The following is a 15,863-nucleotide window of genomic DNA, read 5'->3' as shown; positions in this document are numbered from 1 at the left end:
CTGAACCGAAAGAGCTTTGGTTTATTCATACTATTTCTTCTACTGTAACTGCTACATGTTTTTAATGAGCAGAGCAGGGCACGTCACCTTTCCTCAAATGTGTATTCTCTGCTTGACCCACGAGAAGTAAATGTACTCGTAGTCGAGGCTTGAATACTGCTCATACCTGTTGGCACCAGACAATGCTGTGTGCACAACTGGAGATTTATATCACAGCTGGAGATCATGTTGCATCTTGTCCGCCGCTTTTATTAAACACGACACGAGCGTGTTTGAAAACTACATCAAAACAGTCCTCATTTAAAAAGTTATTTGGTGCTTACCCTGCTTGGGTGTCAGTATGTGTTGATTTGTGTGAGTAAGGCCAAAAGAGAGTGGAGTGGTGGGAGGGATGATAGATGCTGGTGTGAGGGTTCATGCAGGAGTTGACATTTATGGCCCCCGTTCAGGCCTGGCTTGCAGTGGCCTGGGGGGCCTTTCGCAACAGAACAAAACTTCAGAGCCCAACGGGAACGACATTATAGCTGTAAAAAAGAAAAAAGGGTGAGGTGACCACAAATGGCTCGAATATGCCCTTTAATACAAAAGTAAAGCCGTAGATCCCAATGGGAAAGAAAGGAAAAGGTCTTCACAAGGACTTCTAAAGCAGAGTGCAGACAATAAAGTGTAGCATTTCAGCCACGTTTATATTTTATAACTCAAGTTGATAGTATTGTTGAGAGCCTGCTTCACTGGCCCAAAAACAAACCTGTCTGCTGAGTTTTCTCTTATCAGGACACTGACACCATTTAATTTTGACTCTCTGGTTCCCTGTTTTTCCACTCACTTCCTCTGCTTGACCCTCCCCCTTCAGAGAGAACCGCAACCCCTCCTTTGCAGGATTTAGCTTGCCCAGATTCCATGTCAAAGGTCATGGCCCAGATGTCACAGCTTCCCCCCTCTCATAGCTCCTCTCTGGCATAATTACGCCTGCTCCATTGTATTGTGGGTCTGGGTGGAGGTACACACTACATGCCTGCTCCTCTTTAGAGATGGACACTGAGGCTTAAGAAACTGCACAGAAACTCTGGAAAACAAAATGGACATTGTAAACACCGAAAGTTTAGAAATTCTGTTCGTTTTCAGCCCTTGTAGTAACAAATATCTGGCACTTCTTTTTCATTCAGATTATCTCCTTTGACATTTATTTCCTCCGCCCAAAGTCTAGCAACTCCTGATACAGTTTATATTGCTGATGAGTGGGTTGTTGTTGTTGTTGTTTTTTACTCTTAATTGTCTTTGCAAATAACTATTGAGATGTAGGATTCCTTGTGCGAAAGAAGAGGCTCATCTCATATTCCACACCAGTGACTCCAGATTCTTTCAGAGTTTTATCTCGGCCTGACCTGCTGGCCTTGCTGTGGCTCCAGTGAAACTCCTCAGGGCTGGATGGGGGTGCCAGTAGTTTAGCTCCACCCCTCCTAAACTTTGTGAACCACCGTGGACACAAATTTGTCTCCTGTGGTCTCCCTTTTTTCTCTCACACTGCATCTGAAGTGAGTTTGTTTTTTGTATGACACACAGGTCTTCTACGATATTGATAGAGTCAGGTTTGCCTTGTGCCATGATTTTCATGAACACAAAAACAATGTGATACCACTCTCACATATTTAAAACATAACTTTCACATCAGAAAATACTTTATTTCATGTTGTCTACAAACATGATGTTCATCTTAAAAACCATGTGTCCTCACAGGACTGTGACCAGGCATTGAGCCACATTAATTAGAGAGGCTGTGGATCACGCCACATTTCTTGACTGTCTGTAGGAGTCAACAGATATGACTCACAGTATCGATATTGTATGCAACATTTAAATTGGAACGTGATCATTATTCTTTGAAAGGGAGATTTGGTCAGATGGCTATTGTTCAGGAAAGGGTCTTCAAGGTCACTGAGGCCCACAACTGCTGTTGACCATCAGCAGTGTCCCTCCCAGGGGAGTTTGTTTCTATTTAACCCCCAGATTCAGGACCCGAGTAGAGGTGGCCGCTGACCACAGACCAGTAGGCCTGACTGGGGCCGGAGAAAGGGCTTTCTTATTTGCAATCAAAAGACTCGGGGTGACAGGGTGATAGATGATGGAGCTCTTCTGTTCTGCTGCCCTGAGTGCTGTTGAAACTGACCAAAGGACTCAGAGCACCCAGCATCTGTCGCACTGCCTCACCTTTCGTTCCCACCACACCATTAAACTAGAAAACCTCAGTGACCCCACACCCACGCAGTCCAGCTTTCTTTCATATAGCACCTCTGCTTCCCATAGGCTGTAGGACCCGCACTGTCATCTGGCACAGTGTTATAGCCAATGTTGAATAATTACGTTGATTGTAAAGTGACCGTGAACATAAATCTCTATTTATGTTAAAGTCCACACTGGAGGAATGTGTTAATTCATACATTTTGTTTCTCTTTTTTTCTTGATAAAGACCCAAGGAAGAAGTACCACGTTAAGCTTCTGGCTTATAATGTTATTGGAGATGGGTACCAAGCAGACCAGACTGTCAGCACCCCTGGATGTGTCTGTAAGTCCCACAGTCTACAGGAAAATAACATTTTCAGGGTATTTTCAGGCATGATGGTGCCTTGTATTTTACGCCAAAGTGGGAAAAATAACATTATTTTGAATGTACCCGTCAGCTGTTCGAGATCGCCTGGTGCCCCCTCCACCTCCTCCACACAATGTGTACGCCAAGATCAACAGTTCGACCTCCGTGTTTCTGCACTGGAGCCGACCAGCCTTCACCGCCAGCCATGCAGTCAACTACACCGTCCGCTGCAACCCAGTAGGCCTGCAGAACGCCTCCCTGGTGCTCTACCTGCAGACGTAAGAATATCTTTCATGTATCATAATATATATATATATATATATATATATATATATATATATATATAATATCAACTTCAACTTTACATTTCAGGCTTCTTTCATTTTTTTATTTTTTCACTTATGGCTTGAACTCCATGAGCTAGACATCACTCACGTATTATGACCCTTCAAATGTCTTATATGTGTGCAAGTAACGAACATATTTTTTTCTGTTTACCTGAGGAACTGTAATATTATTTACTGCAGCTTGAATAGATCTCTGGAAACTACTGTTTTTTGATGTTCTGTCTAAAGAGGCTTTCATGGAAAGTGAAGCCAGATTTTGTACACACGTAAACATTGTGTCACTCACTGTTTGATGGCTTGGTTTACGTTAACACTATGTTATTAACAAAAGTTTGACACTTCAGCAGCAGTTGTTATCATCACGTACTCTTAGTTAACACTTCATCAACAAGATGAATACTTTTGTCACACTTGCTGGGGAAAGTTTCCATGTCTCCAGTATCTTTGTTGTGTCTTTCCTCCCACTGACAGCACAGCTCCATATCACCACCTGTTGGTCATTTTGAAAGGGCCAGCCTCTCCAATTAAACTGATATCACAAACTGGTATCACCAGTGACCACATCATAATATTTCAAAAGTGACAAGCCGGTGACATTTCTTTTGTGTTTTTTTTCTTGCCACTGAGCATTTCATTTTATCTGTGTGACCTGCTTAATCAACACCTCCACAAATTACACTGAACATACATCTGGATCGATCGGTCCTCCTCCAAGCGCAATGGGATACATGTTTTGAATTCCTTAGTTCTTTAATCATCGGTCATGTCTTAATTCTGCAGGAATGAGCAGAGCCTCCTGGTGCGAGATCTGGAGCCCAACACCAGGTATGAATTTGCCATTCGCCTTCATATTGACCAGCTGTCCAGCCCTTGGAGCCCTGTGGTCTATCGGAGTACTTTCCCTGAAGGTGAGCACAAAAACATTTCAGTATCACTTACTGTTGTTACATTAACATTCACCCACAGTTTTAATAACTATGCGTTCCTCTCCCAGCTCCCATGCGAGCCCCGTCCAACGTCAAAGTCAGTCTGATTGAGGAAGACACGGCGCTCGTTTCATGGAAGCTTCCAGATGAACCCAATGTGGCAGTGACACATTACACTATCCTGTACGCATCTAGAATCGCCTGGATAGCGGGGGAATGGCAAGTGCTGCAAAGAGAAGGTAAGGAGAAGAGTGGAAGGAGTGGATAGATAAAGAGGCGATACAGGTGTGCAGTGGAGGAGGGAGGGGGTGCGGGGGGGACACACAAAGCCTTCACCCTGTCTCAGACAAAGGAAATCAGTAACTCATTTCATCCTGTTATCCGTGTCTCGTTTTATTGTGGCCTCGGAACAGGTTTAGCTTATTGCTTTTGTCTTACTGATAAAACACCAGTTTTGAAGTTTTATGTGATGACAACAAAGACTTCGATTTAACACAAAGATAAAAAATTTTTTACCACATCTATAAATAAACACAGTCTGCATCTCTCTTCGTATTTGGTCCAAAATGCATGTTAAGTCATCCCACAGACATTTTCTTTATCTATTTTAGTTACGCATGTTTAAATATTTTTCATAATAGCGAAACTTATTGAAATAGTCAACATATCGACTTTCTGTATTGTGTAATTCCCCACAGTCTTTAGTTACCCTACACACTGTTTTTTAAACTGTTTTAAAAAACAGTTTAAATGTAAAGTTTACTGCAGGACTTTTTGTGTACATCAGAACGTGTACTGCCGAGCATAATTCCCAATTTTCTAAGAATATTTTAGTAAAATGAAGAAAAGCACATTATTACAGTTAATTAGTTGGCTGGTAGAGAGTTTTGTCTTTGCAGGGTGAATTCACACTTTAATTATTGTGTTGTCAGTGGTTAATGCAGAAAGAAGGAAAGTTCATGTGGGGTAATTCACAAGATCAAAATATCAGCATGTACAAAATGTTGAGACTTACGATGTCTTTTCTCTCCAACCCCCCAAAAAAGCTTCTCAGTAGTGAGCTTCGGTATAAAGCTGTTGTTGTATCTGTATCTTGTGAGGCAGCAGAGGTGTTTTTACAAGCAGATGACCTCAGGAAAAGGCACACAATTCTGGCAAAGGGGTCAAAAGGGAAGCTGTTCACAAAGCCCCTCCAGCTCAGACCAGCCCCCTATTACCTCAAACTGAGCAGCATCCCCCCTTCTGCCCCTGCTGGGACCCCAGTGGTGTGGAGAGTGGGTGGTACTTGTTAAGGGAATGTGTATAGCTCTGATCCTCTGACCCCTGGCTCTTCCTCTCTGAAGCCCCTCTCACGTAGCACCTCTCATGTGGATTGTTTTTAATGTTTGTCTTTCACTGCACCACAAAGTCCTGTCCCTCACAGGTCAGCTCCACATTTGAACATTAAAGAAATGGTTCAACATTTTAGGAAAATATGCTCATATATGTTTGTTGCTTTTGGCAGTTTGTTGTTTCTACACTTCAGTCTTTCTATGGTTTGAACATGTAAATAAGTGAACTTTAGAGGTGTTAGAGGACAGGGAGCCAGGCGAGACGTTTCCCTGTGTTTCCAGGCTGCGGTGGTATAAGTGGTATCAGCAAATAACAGGGATTTCCTAAAATGTCTGTTCTCTAAATATTTCCACTAAATGCCGTTAAATAACCGTCTGTAGTATTTAATCAAATCTTTCTAGGATCTTAAATGTCTCCAGACAGTTTCTAACTCAATTCCCTGATATTATATCACGAATGAATGCAACGTTTTTAATGTTTTTGAGTTTTCTCATTGATTGATTTGTTTGTTTGTTTGTTTGTTTGTTTTTTTTAAAAAGTACATTCAATTTATCAATGTTCTTAATCTGTCCAATTATCATTCAATACAGTTCGTCATGGTTTGTAAATATCAGATAAAACGTACACTTTGCTGATTTGATGGTTAAACACCAGTAAAGAAGGTTAAAAATGATTAAAAAAAAATAAATCAAACCTTTCTCAGCAGTGTATTCATAAAAGGCTAAATCTCATAACAGGGAGCATCACCATGGCACTACTGGAGAACCTGAAGCCCGGCCAGGTTTACCTGGTGAAAGTCTCTGCATCCAACAGCATGGGCGATGGACCGTTTTCTCACGCGGTGGAGCTGACGGTACGAGCAGATCTCTCCACTGGTCACGATGTCCGACTCTCCCATGGCTCCACGCACTCCACAAGTCAGTGACATCAACATCATGCTAACAGGTCACATGAGATCGTTTGATTGTGAATAAAATATGATAATCACACATGTTGCCCTGATACTTCACAGCCTTTTCTAATGGCTTCTACCACCTGGACCAAAAGTCGATGACAGGTATCAGTGTGGGAGTCTGCATCGCTCTCATCTGCATCGTCATCTGCGCCTTCATCATTGTCTGCAGAGGCAAAAACAGGTACTGACTATCCTCTGAACACGGCGAGCACGGGGCTCACTGTTCTCCTAATATCCCAGTTTCCACGAGCGTCGTGACTCTCGTGACGTTGTGTCTGTGTCCTCCAGGAAATTTTCAACTGTTAAAACGTACAGAGAGGGAGTGAGCACATCTGCCGCAGCTGCCGGACATCTGGATTCTGAGGGACAAGCAGAGAACACTGATGTGACCGTGCCGATGATAAGTCAAAGCCATTTCGTTGATGCCAAGGTACAGCACGCCACATGGTGACAAACGTCCCTGAAAAACTTTGGGATGTTGTTTAGAAAATGTTTGGACATTTGTTAAGTATTATTCAACTCATGTGGAATGAGAAATTATCAAATATATAATTATTCTTATTTGATAAGGACACTCTTTCCAAAAATCCATCATAATAACAAAAATGCTGCTTTGCAATTGAATATTGTTTGAAAAAATTGTGCAGAACACTGATATAATGAGAACTGCTTGAAATGTGGTTGCAATAGTAGTAAAACTACTGAAAACTGTATCTATTTCAATCACCTTTATTTTAGAGTTTACAGTCATTTCAGACTTTAGATACGTTAAAAACATGATTTTTTTTTTTTTTGTAGGGTGGCTCAAATCTCGTCATCAATTCTCTTGGCCCTATCCAGCCCAGCACTGAGAAGAAAAGGAAATGTTTTTTCTTCAGCAGTAATGTAAAAAAGGACAGTAAAACTGTGCAGGTAAGATTTAAAGACCTGTCACTGAATTGTCATTAGCTTTATAGATTTAAAACGACTCTCTTTTATTGAACCTGATGACCAGGCATCTCAGCCATGGCACCAAATTCGACCATAACTATTAATAGACTACATTACTTGATTAATGGTGTTGGTTACAGACTGGAACAAAACATTTATTTTTCAAATTATTTCTGAAGCTCTCAGTTTGGATGATTTTATGTGAAGGCAGAATAATATATCTCTTTTTGCTCATGATATTAAGATTTTTAAAAAAAGAAAAAAAAGAATCATGAATATTAAGACTAACTGGAAAAACACTTTCTCTGCGCTGCAGAATGTGAGACATGGTGTCGCCTCCTACCAGACGGGCACCACCGTGTTGACCTACGAGGACGAGTTGTCAACTTCTCCAAACCAGCCCACCACCTTGCAGGCTCTGCTCGGGCGTCCCGGTGACACGGAAGGATCCTCCAACAGCGAGGGCAGCCACGAAACTGGGGACTCAGGACGCTACTCTCACGATGAGACGGAGTTGAGCAACCTGTCGTCTGGTCCCAACAGCCGCCCACCGTCTCTGACAGTCGAGCACAGCGGAGGCTCTGACTGCAGTGGACCTGCTGAAGAGCTGAATGAGCTGTCGGAGGACAGTCAGACTGGCCTGAAGGGGACGCAGTCTGTTGATCCCAGCTGCTGTCATCATGAAGCCCAGAGCAGTTCTCCGTCTGCACTTTCTGTCTAAGACATGTCTGTGAGTTTGTCTGTGTGACTGTGTGTGTCTGTGTGTGAGTGTGCATGCGAGGGTGTGAAGACAGTGGTATACTGAAGTAGAAAAACAGTTTGAGCAGGTCACAGGAACGATTTCGGGGATAGTTAAACCTTCAGACATACACTCAATCACTTACCGGTGGAAAGTTAGAGGACAAGGTTAATACTAAGACTGCAGCTTGTTAGCTTACCTTACAAAACAGAGTACATCAGTCCCATAAAATCCACCCGCCTGCACCTATGAAGCTCACTAATGAACATGTTATTTTTCATTTTTGAAAGGTTTAGGTGTAAAACCAACTTGTGGATTTATGGGGGTTATGTATTGTGCTTAGCTAAGCTCATTGGCTGCTGGATGCAGCTTCACATTTAACTGACAAAGTTGAGAGCAATAAAAATCTTCTCAACCAGCGTTCTACCAAAAAGAGAAACAAGTGCCCAAAATGTTGAACTAGTCCTTTAATTATGTTTATGCAACCAGGGAAAACAGCAATTCATTCACATAAACCTGCTGAAGTGATTTTCTTTTGCAAGTACACTGCAGGGCTGAATGTCTGTGTGAGAGTAGTGTGAGAGAGAGAGAGAGAGAGACAGAGAGAGAGAGAGAGAGAGAGAGAGAGAGAGAGAGAGAGAAGAGAGAGAGAGAGAGAGAAAGAGAGAGAGAGAAGTGAGAGAGAGAGAGAGAGAGAGAGAAAGAGAGAGAGAGAGAGAGAGAGAGAAAGAGAGAGAGAGAGAGAGAAAGAGAGAGAGAGAGAGAGAGAGAAAGAGAGAGAGAAAGAGAGAGAGAGAGAGAGAGAGAGGTGAAAAGAAGTTCCAACACAACGATCAGGAAGCCAACAAACGCCTTTTCTAGTATAAAATGTTGGCAGGAATTTTATTTCTTTTACTTCTTTCTCTTTCTTTCAATGAATGTCTTTTTTGATTTTCTCTTTATTTGTGTGTATATTTTTGCCAAAAAAAAAATCTCACCCACCATGAATGTTTAAAAAAAAGTCAAGATTGTCACAAAAGGTGACATTTCTGATGTTATTTAAGAGAGTTTATCACTGGAGCGAAAGGGAAGCGCGAGTCCTTTTTGTTGATTATCTACCTCGGTTTGCCTCTGGGTAAACTTTCCACTGTGTATTTAATAACTACTTATACCTATGTTATGTGATGGGCTGCTTCAGTCACATTACAGTTTATACTTCCTGATGACTTTTTTTTCCAATCGTCATCCCATTTTGTCTTTGTCTTTCGCCGTGTTCTGATTTACTGGACAGTAAGGGCGCTGCAGCTCTCTCCTCTCGCTCCACCTGTTGTGTGGATTGAAGGACATAAAACAGACATACAGTTTGTTATTTAACTCCTCAGATGTTGCTGAGGAACTGAGCCAGTATTAATAATATTTTTTGTTCTTTTGGTCCATTAATCCAGTAATGGCGTGAAAGAAATAATGAATTGTCTTTTGTTTTATATGTCGCTTTGCAGCTGCCCTTGCTGGTCCCGTTTTTATACTACCTCGTTTAAGAATGAATTTTTGTTTTCTTATTGTTTTACTAAACTCAGGGAACAAGGTTTAGTACATTTAAAAGTCATGTAAGTGTTACATGGTGAACTGACAGGGTATCTTCTCAGTACTAAACTGTTGTGTAATTGCTGAATAGAAAAAGCTGTGAATGTATCTCTGACATTGTGTGCTAGTAGCTCAGAAGTTTGTGCTGCCTTCCCCACAGATGGAAACTCCCTCGGTAGTTTCTCCTCGGGTCTTATGATTTGTTGTTGTTACAACAAACTCCATCTTCATTTTATTTGTGTAAAAATTCCCACCAGAAGTGCTTGCAGTGGCATGTCCGTGTAGAAATGCTTCATAGATTGGCCTTAATGTGGAAAGTGTTTGTCAGACACTAAACCCAAAGAGCTTAATGTCTCTGAGGGAGAAGCTCCACGAGAGGATGCAACACATGAAGAATGATTGCAGTGGAAGCAATGGAAGTGTTTTTAATCAGAGATTGAAGTGAAGAATTGATTGAACGCCGTGAAATGTTTTACTTCAAAAAAAAAAAAAAAATCTATTTTTGTTAGAAGATGATGTAGTTCTGAGTTGTAGTTACTTTTTTCCAAAGATTTTTTTTTTTTTATTATTATTTTTTTGCTTTGCTCTTGTGTAGATGAAGATTAGCACTTGTCTGCCAAGTAGTTAGTATAACAGGCCAATGTGCAGCGGTGACGGTTACGCTATTACCCAAAGAGTTGTTTGCTAATTGAGTTTATTTTAGTCTCTAAATTAATCTTTGACAGAAGATTACTGAGCAATGTGGAATAATCAAGACACATTAGACCAAAGATGAAATGCTGCCTTGGAGATCAGTTGAAGTGCTCCTCAAACAAAGCCTTGCACATTAGTGGCCTTGACCCACGAAGAGAAGAGGGCAGAGAAGCTGTGGGTTCAAACTCTGACGAAGTGCTAGCAGGATTCACGGCAGTTCATGGAGTGACAATTAATAATCAATGTTATGCACGCTAACCAAATTATCCTGTCGCAGAGGTCCTCGAAAACTGTTGCAACCAGATGTCTGTACATTTTAGGGGGATATTATAAGCGGTAAATACAGTATATTATATTGATTAGTGGTCTATGTTGCAACAGTGCAGTTGTGTGTAAATGTGCACCCACTGATTTGTCTGATTTACAAAAGGATTTTATAAGTTAAAGCAATATCCTGATTATAAATATAAAGTACTGTATGAACAAGAAATATATTATATTACATTATATTATCCAATATGTCATATTTGTTATTTTGATAATGATACTTTTAGGTTAGGTTAGGTAGTTACTTTATTAATCCCCGAGGGGAAAGTCATGATAAGCTCACAAATAAAAAAGTATTGCAGTTCTGTGGCATTATAGAGATTGTAGAAACATCAGTGGGTGCACAAATGTTCTCACATTGCTGTGTTTTTAATCAGAGGGTTCTGCAGAGGATTCAATCATGGGAAAGTTTTGGGATGATAAGTGACACAATCAGTTTAACTTTCTTTTAAAGCAAACAATGTGAACCAAAGAATTTTTTTTTTTAAAGGTCACCGTTGCATATTGGCAAGAAATCATTTTAAAAGCGTCCTAAATGTGTGAAATTTTGTCATTTTCATTGTCCTCACTCACTTTATGAGTTGTACTATGAGACCACAGGATGAAAACGGGTTTCCTAATCATCATTTATTTCCACCACATCAAACTGTGCTCTTTTTTAACCTGTTGTCTTTCAGGATTAAATCATATTTGATAGAGAGACATTTCCATTATACTTTTTATGTGTTCATAAATCCTGTAGTATTATAGCTTTAAAGGCCTAATCCAGAATCTGAAAACATCATGTTTATTTTTTGAACCTAAAATACTGTTCACGTGATGTGCATGAAGATGCTGACCTCCTGCAGCCGTTTATGTTTTCAAGTCATGATAATTACACACACAACTGCTGGAGTGCATACGGGTTCTGAGTTGGGTCTTTAAAAGTTTATGCAGGTACATAAATGCTACCTCAGGTCTTCACTTTACATGTGATGGGTGCAGATGAAATATACGTGGGTCCTCAATGTCCGTAAGATTGAGATCAGGATGTGTCGTCATCAAACCCAGCGTGTCATCTGCTGCTATTCATCTCATAAGTGGTGTTATGTTGAAATTACGTTCCTGTCTGAGAATGTGAATTTTAAAGGGATAAAACAAAGAGTCTGGATGAACTAACGCACTCTTTGTTCTTCCTTTTGCAGTTAAGTTTAAATAATGTGCAGTGGAGCGTTGCGGGTCATTTACAGTCAGACTCAGGGGGACCCGCAGCTGCTCCTCCTCGAGGAGAAAGCAGGTTTCAAGTCTCGAAATTGAATGTAACTTTTTGTAATTGTTATGTTATCTGATAGTTTCTGTTGATGTTTTGTTACATTTTGTCTGTCAGGAAAATTCACTTGTAACTTGTTTTTTTTGACAAAAATGTTTAGTTAGGAGATTTTAGACAGTGGTTAATAATGAAAAAGTCTGATTCTCAGTTTTAATAAAAGAACAAAAATTGTCCACAGTTTTTACTCGTTTTTCTGGTTAAATAGTACACGCACAATGTTGTATTGATCTAGCTTGATATAAGTTTAATATTTTTTTATTTGCGTTAATTTGCAATACATAGTCTTGGGTATTCAACTTAGTTTAAAAATATATGTTTATATACTTTATTTGAAGAGGTGTGATAAGAATAACAGGCTCGTCCTCTCCCTCCAAAATATAGGACTTTTATTGAACCACAAAGAATCTCTTTTACACAAATGGTTGGAGTTATAAAATAACAACAACAATATAACACAGGCTTGTAAGAAAATATCTTTAGAATGATTGAAAATAAATATTTAACATAAACCCAAGATCTGTGTAGTTCAGGTGGAGACCTACACCCTCCCTCCAACTGGTGTAACTGGATTTACACTGGAACACTTGACATTAACTTGTTCCAATCAACTACTGATCAGTAAAACAGAAACAGCAGTGGAAAGAAAGTCAAACTGTTCTTAAGTACAATTCTAAGGTGCTGTACTCAAGGACAAACCTGAAGAAGTACTCAGATCACTGAAGTAAAAGTACAGCTGATGCTGGCAAAAAAAAAAAGTTCTGCTTTCGTGTAAAAGTATGTAAATATAATAAGGAAAATGTACTTAAACTATCAAAGGTAAAAGTACTGGTGTGCCCGTGGCGTGGTGGCCATTTTGAGCGTCTTGCCAAGACAAGTTGCTGTAAATCTTATTTACATTCTCCGATCTGCTTTAAACTTTACATGTATAATAACAGTCCGGCTCTGTGTGGTAATATTTGCTCATAGTCATAGCGCCACATCCTGGCAACTGGAAATGACACTTTTCATACTTTCACGTGCTACGTCGAGCTGGTTGAACACATCAACTTAAAGTCAGGTCAGAATAGCCTTAACATGTGGCTGATGATATATTGAGAAGTTTGTGCGACTTCGTTGAAGGGGGTCGCCATGGCAGTGCGGCAAAGTTTGATGTTTCGCAATGAAACAGGACGTTTATGTTTAAGGTCAAAGGATGCTTGAAACGTCATGAAACGTGTCACATACATCCGGCGTGATGAAACGATACATCTGATATGTGTTTTGTGAGTGGGCGTGGCCAAATGGCTCTCTAGCGCCCCCTAAAGTGCAACCCCGGCACCTAGTTTCACCTACACGCACCAAATTCTTTGACATGTGTATCACACCGAGATGTACAAAAAAGTCTCTTGGCATCATGACCTCAACTTAACAGGAAGTCCGCCATTTTGAATTTAGCAGCCACTTTTGGCGATTTGCACGTGTTGTATTTTAATAAACTCCTACAGACTTTGACGTACCGCCCTGACATTTTTCTGTTCCATCTTAACACCTGGGAGATAAAAAGTTATCAAAAGAATTTGTTTTCCTCGAAGGGTGTTTCCGTGGTGTGACGGCCATTTTGAGCGTCTCGCCGTGAAACTACAAGTGACTGTAACTTTTATGTACATATTCCCGTCTTCCTCAAACATTACATCTTTAATAACAGTTGCACCCTGAAGACACCTGTTGGTAATAATCGGTCATCGTCATAGCGCCCCCTGCTGGCAACAGGAAATTAAATTTCACAGTTTCACGTGCTTCGTCGAGCTGTATTATCACATCGACATCAAATCGGGTCACAATAGCCTTAACACGTTGATGATGATATATTGAGAAGCCGGGCTTTTTTGTGAAAGGGTGTCGCCAGGGCGATGCGGCAAAGTTTGATGTTTCGCCGTGACACAGGAAGTTGATGTCTAAGGTCCAGGGATGCTCCAAACCTCACTTTGCATTTAAGTCAGGCACTTTCATGAATTTTTTAGTATGTTAAAGCCGCCAAACAAGGCAATTTTTTGTTAAGAAGAATGAGGAACAAAAAGAAGAAAATTAAAACTGCAAGCTAAAAAATTGCAACTGGTTCTGCTCATCCAAATTTTGGACAATATACTGTAGTAAAACTTTTTTTTCATATTTTGGATGACATGTTATAGTATGACTTTTTATGACATTTTGGACGACACGCTAGAGTATGACTTTTTTAATTTTTTTTTTTTTTTTAATATTTTTTATATTTCCAACAATATGACTTTCTTTTCATATTTTTAACAACATGCAGGGACAGCGGAGCACTTTCTCCAAAAGATTCCTCCAGCTCCGCTGTCACAAGGACAGATACAGGAGATCATTCCTGCCGACCGCAATTAGACTGTACAATAACTCACCTCTGGTAAAATCCATCACATAACAATAATACTGTTGACTGTGTTTCTTGGTTGTTTGTATATAATATATATAGATATATACTGTACAGTATATACTGTATACACTGTGCATTTTATATTTTATATTTATATTTTATATTTTTTACTGCTATTTTATTGCTTTTCTATTGTTCTATTATTATCTTATTGCTTCTGTATGCTGCTGTAGCGAAAAAATTCCCCCTCGGGGATTAATAAAGTAACTACCTAACCTAACATTAAATATTTTGGACCTGACATGCTTGTCTCCAGCAAGAATTGAACCAATGATCTTCTCACTGAGAGGCATCAGCACTAACCACTTCACCATTGTGCCTGTGATACTGTAATTTTCTTGTGATTTTGAGGACATACTATAATGGGACTTTTTTTTCATATTTTGGACGACATGCTATAGTATGACCTTTTTTTTCATATTTTAAACAACATTCCATTTTTAGGACCTGACTTGCATTTTTTAAGTTGATTCAACTTAATTTTTTAAGTTCGATCTCCACTTGAGACATGCATGTCAGTTCAGAAAAAGGTCGTACCTCAAAAAGTGATTCATAAAAACAAAGTCATACTATAGCATGTCGTCCAAAAGCATGTCGTACATAGTATAGCCAGGGTGATGCGGCTAATCAATGCGCCTTGTGAGTGGCATCCAGTTACAGCAGCTCTTGCTTTCTTTTTTGTCTTTAAGTTTATTTGTGTGTCTTTTCTTATATTTTCTGGCACTGGTCTCCGTTGCTCTTCTGCGTCTATTGATGCGCAACTAGTGAGATTCGTTTTTTCTGTCTTTACTGATTTTTGGACTTCTGCAAACTTCTTCGGGAGTTTCTTTTGCATCGCTCGGCCATAGCTCCATTGTTTACGGGAACAGCTGTTGGCCCAGCGTGACTCTCGGATTCTCCCTGAAGAAAGACCTCAGATCCCCGAGGAATTAGAGAGGAGGAAGCGGGGCTGCAGCACTGGAGTTAAACGACCTCCTGTATACAAATACAAAGGATGCATAAAGCTCTTCATCCCCCCTCCCCCCTGTCCATCTGCTCCCTCTTTACATACCTGTGGTGAACAAACAACCCCCCACCACCACCAGGTATGTGAGGAGATGGTCTGAGGAGGCCAGTGAGGTTCTGAGGGACTGCCTTGCCACCACTGACTGGGACGTGTTGTGTCGGACTCACAGGGACGACATTGACAGTTTGACCAACTGCATCACGGACTACATGGTTTTCTGTGTGGAGAGCACCGTGCCCACCAAGAAGGTGCTTCTCTAACAACAAGCCCAGGGTGACCCCGGAGCTGAAGACCCTGCTGAACGAGAAGAAGAGGGAGTTCAGATCTGGAGACAGAGAGGAGCTGAAGAGGGAGAAAAGGAAAGGGAAGTACTGCTACAGAAGGAAGCTGGAGGAGCTTCTCCGGCAGAACAACACACGTGAGGTCTGGAGAGGCCTTAAAACCATCACTGGCCTCAGCAGCGGTGGTGGGAGGGTCCAGTACCTGGAGACCAGGCATGGGCCAATGAACCGAACCTGTTTTTTCAACAGGTTTAAGGTGCAGGTGCAACACTGACTTCTGCTACATCCAGAAGTTCTCTGATGATACAGCCTTCGTTGGACCGGTATCAGAAGGGAACGATCTGGAGTACAGGGAGGTCATCGCTGACTTCGTCCACTGGTGTTGATCTCAATCACCTCCAGATTAACGCCAGCAAGACGAAGAAGATGCTGAT

At 40.7% G+C, this 15,863-nt stretch overlaps 1 protein-coding gene across 1 annotated transcript in view; it reads left to right on the top strand.

Moving 5' to 3' along the window:
- The window catches only part of prtga (protogenin homolog a (Gallus gallus)), a 32,392-nt gene extending 23,974 nt beyond the window's left edge, over window positions 1-8,418 (top strand). The window contains exons 11-19 of the mRNA XM_069174462.1: window positions 2,468-2,563; window positions 2,679-2,865; window positions 3,715-3,842; window positions 3,929-4,099; window positions 5,930-6,109; window positions 6,205-6,328; window positions 6,436-6,577; window positions 6,946-7,059; window positions 7,394-8,418. Of these exons, the coding sequence (XP_069030563.1) occupies window positions 2,468-2,563; window positions 2,679-2,865; window positions 3,715-3,842; window positions 3,929-4,099; window positions 5,930-6,109; window positions 6,205-6,328; window positions 6,436-6,577; window positions 6,946-7,059; window positions 7,394-7,798 (1,547 nt within the window). The 3' untranslated portion in view covers window positions 7,799-8,418. The remainder of the gene's footprint in view (window positions 1-2,467; window positions 2,564-2,678; window positions 2,866-3,714; window positions 3,843-3,928; window positions 4,100-5,929; window positions 6,110-6,204; window positions 6,329-6,435; window positions 6,578-6,945; window positions 7,060-7,393) is intronic.
- The last annotated feature ends 7,445 nt before the right edge of the window (window positions 8,419-15,863 follow it).

The sequence above is a fragment of the Embiotoca jacksoni genome, unplaced genomic scaffold, assembly GCF_022577435.1.
Source record: "Embiotoca jacksoni isolate LCO1_2020_lvr unplaced genomic scaffold, fEmbJac1.0.p SCAF_6, whole genome shotgun sequence".
Classification (NCBI taxonomy): domain Eukaryota; kingdom Metazoa; phylum Chordata; class Actinopteri; family Embiotocidae; genus Embiotoca; species Embiotoca jacksoni.
Note: the sequence above shows the minus strand (reverse complement) of the source record. Positions and strands in the feature narration are given on the sequence as shown.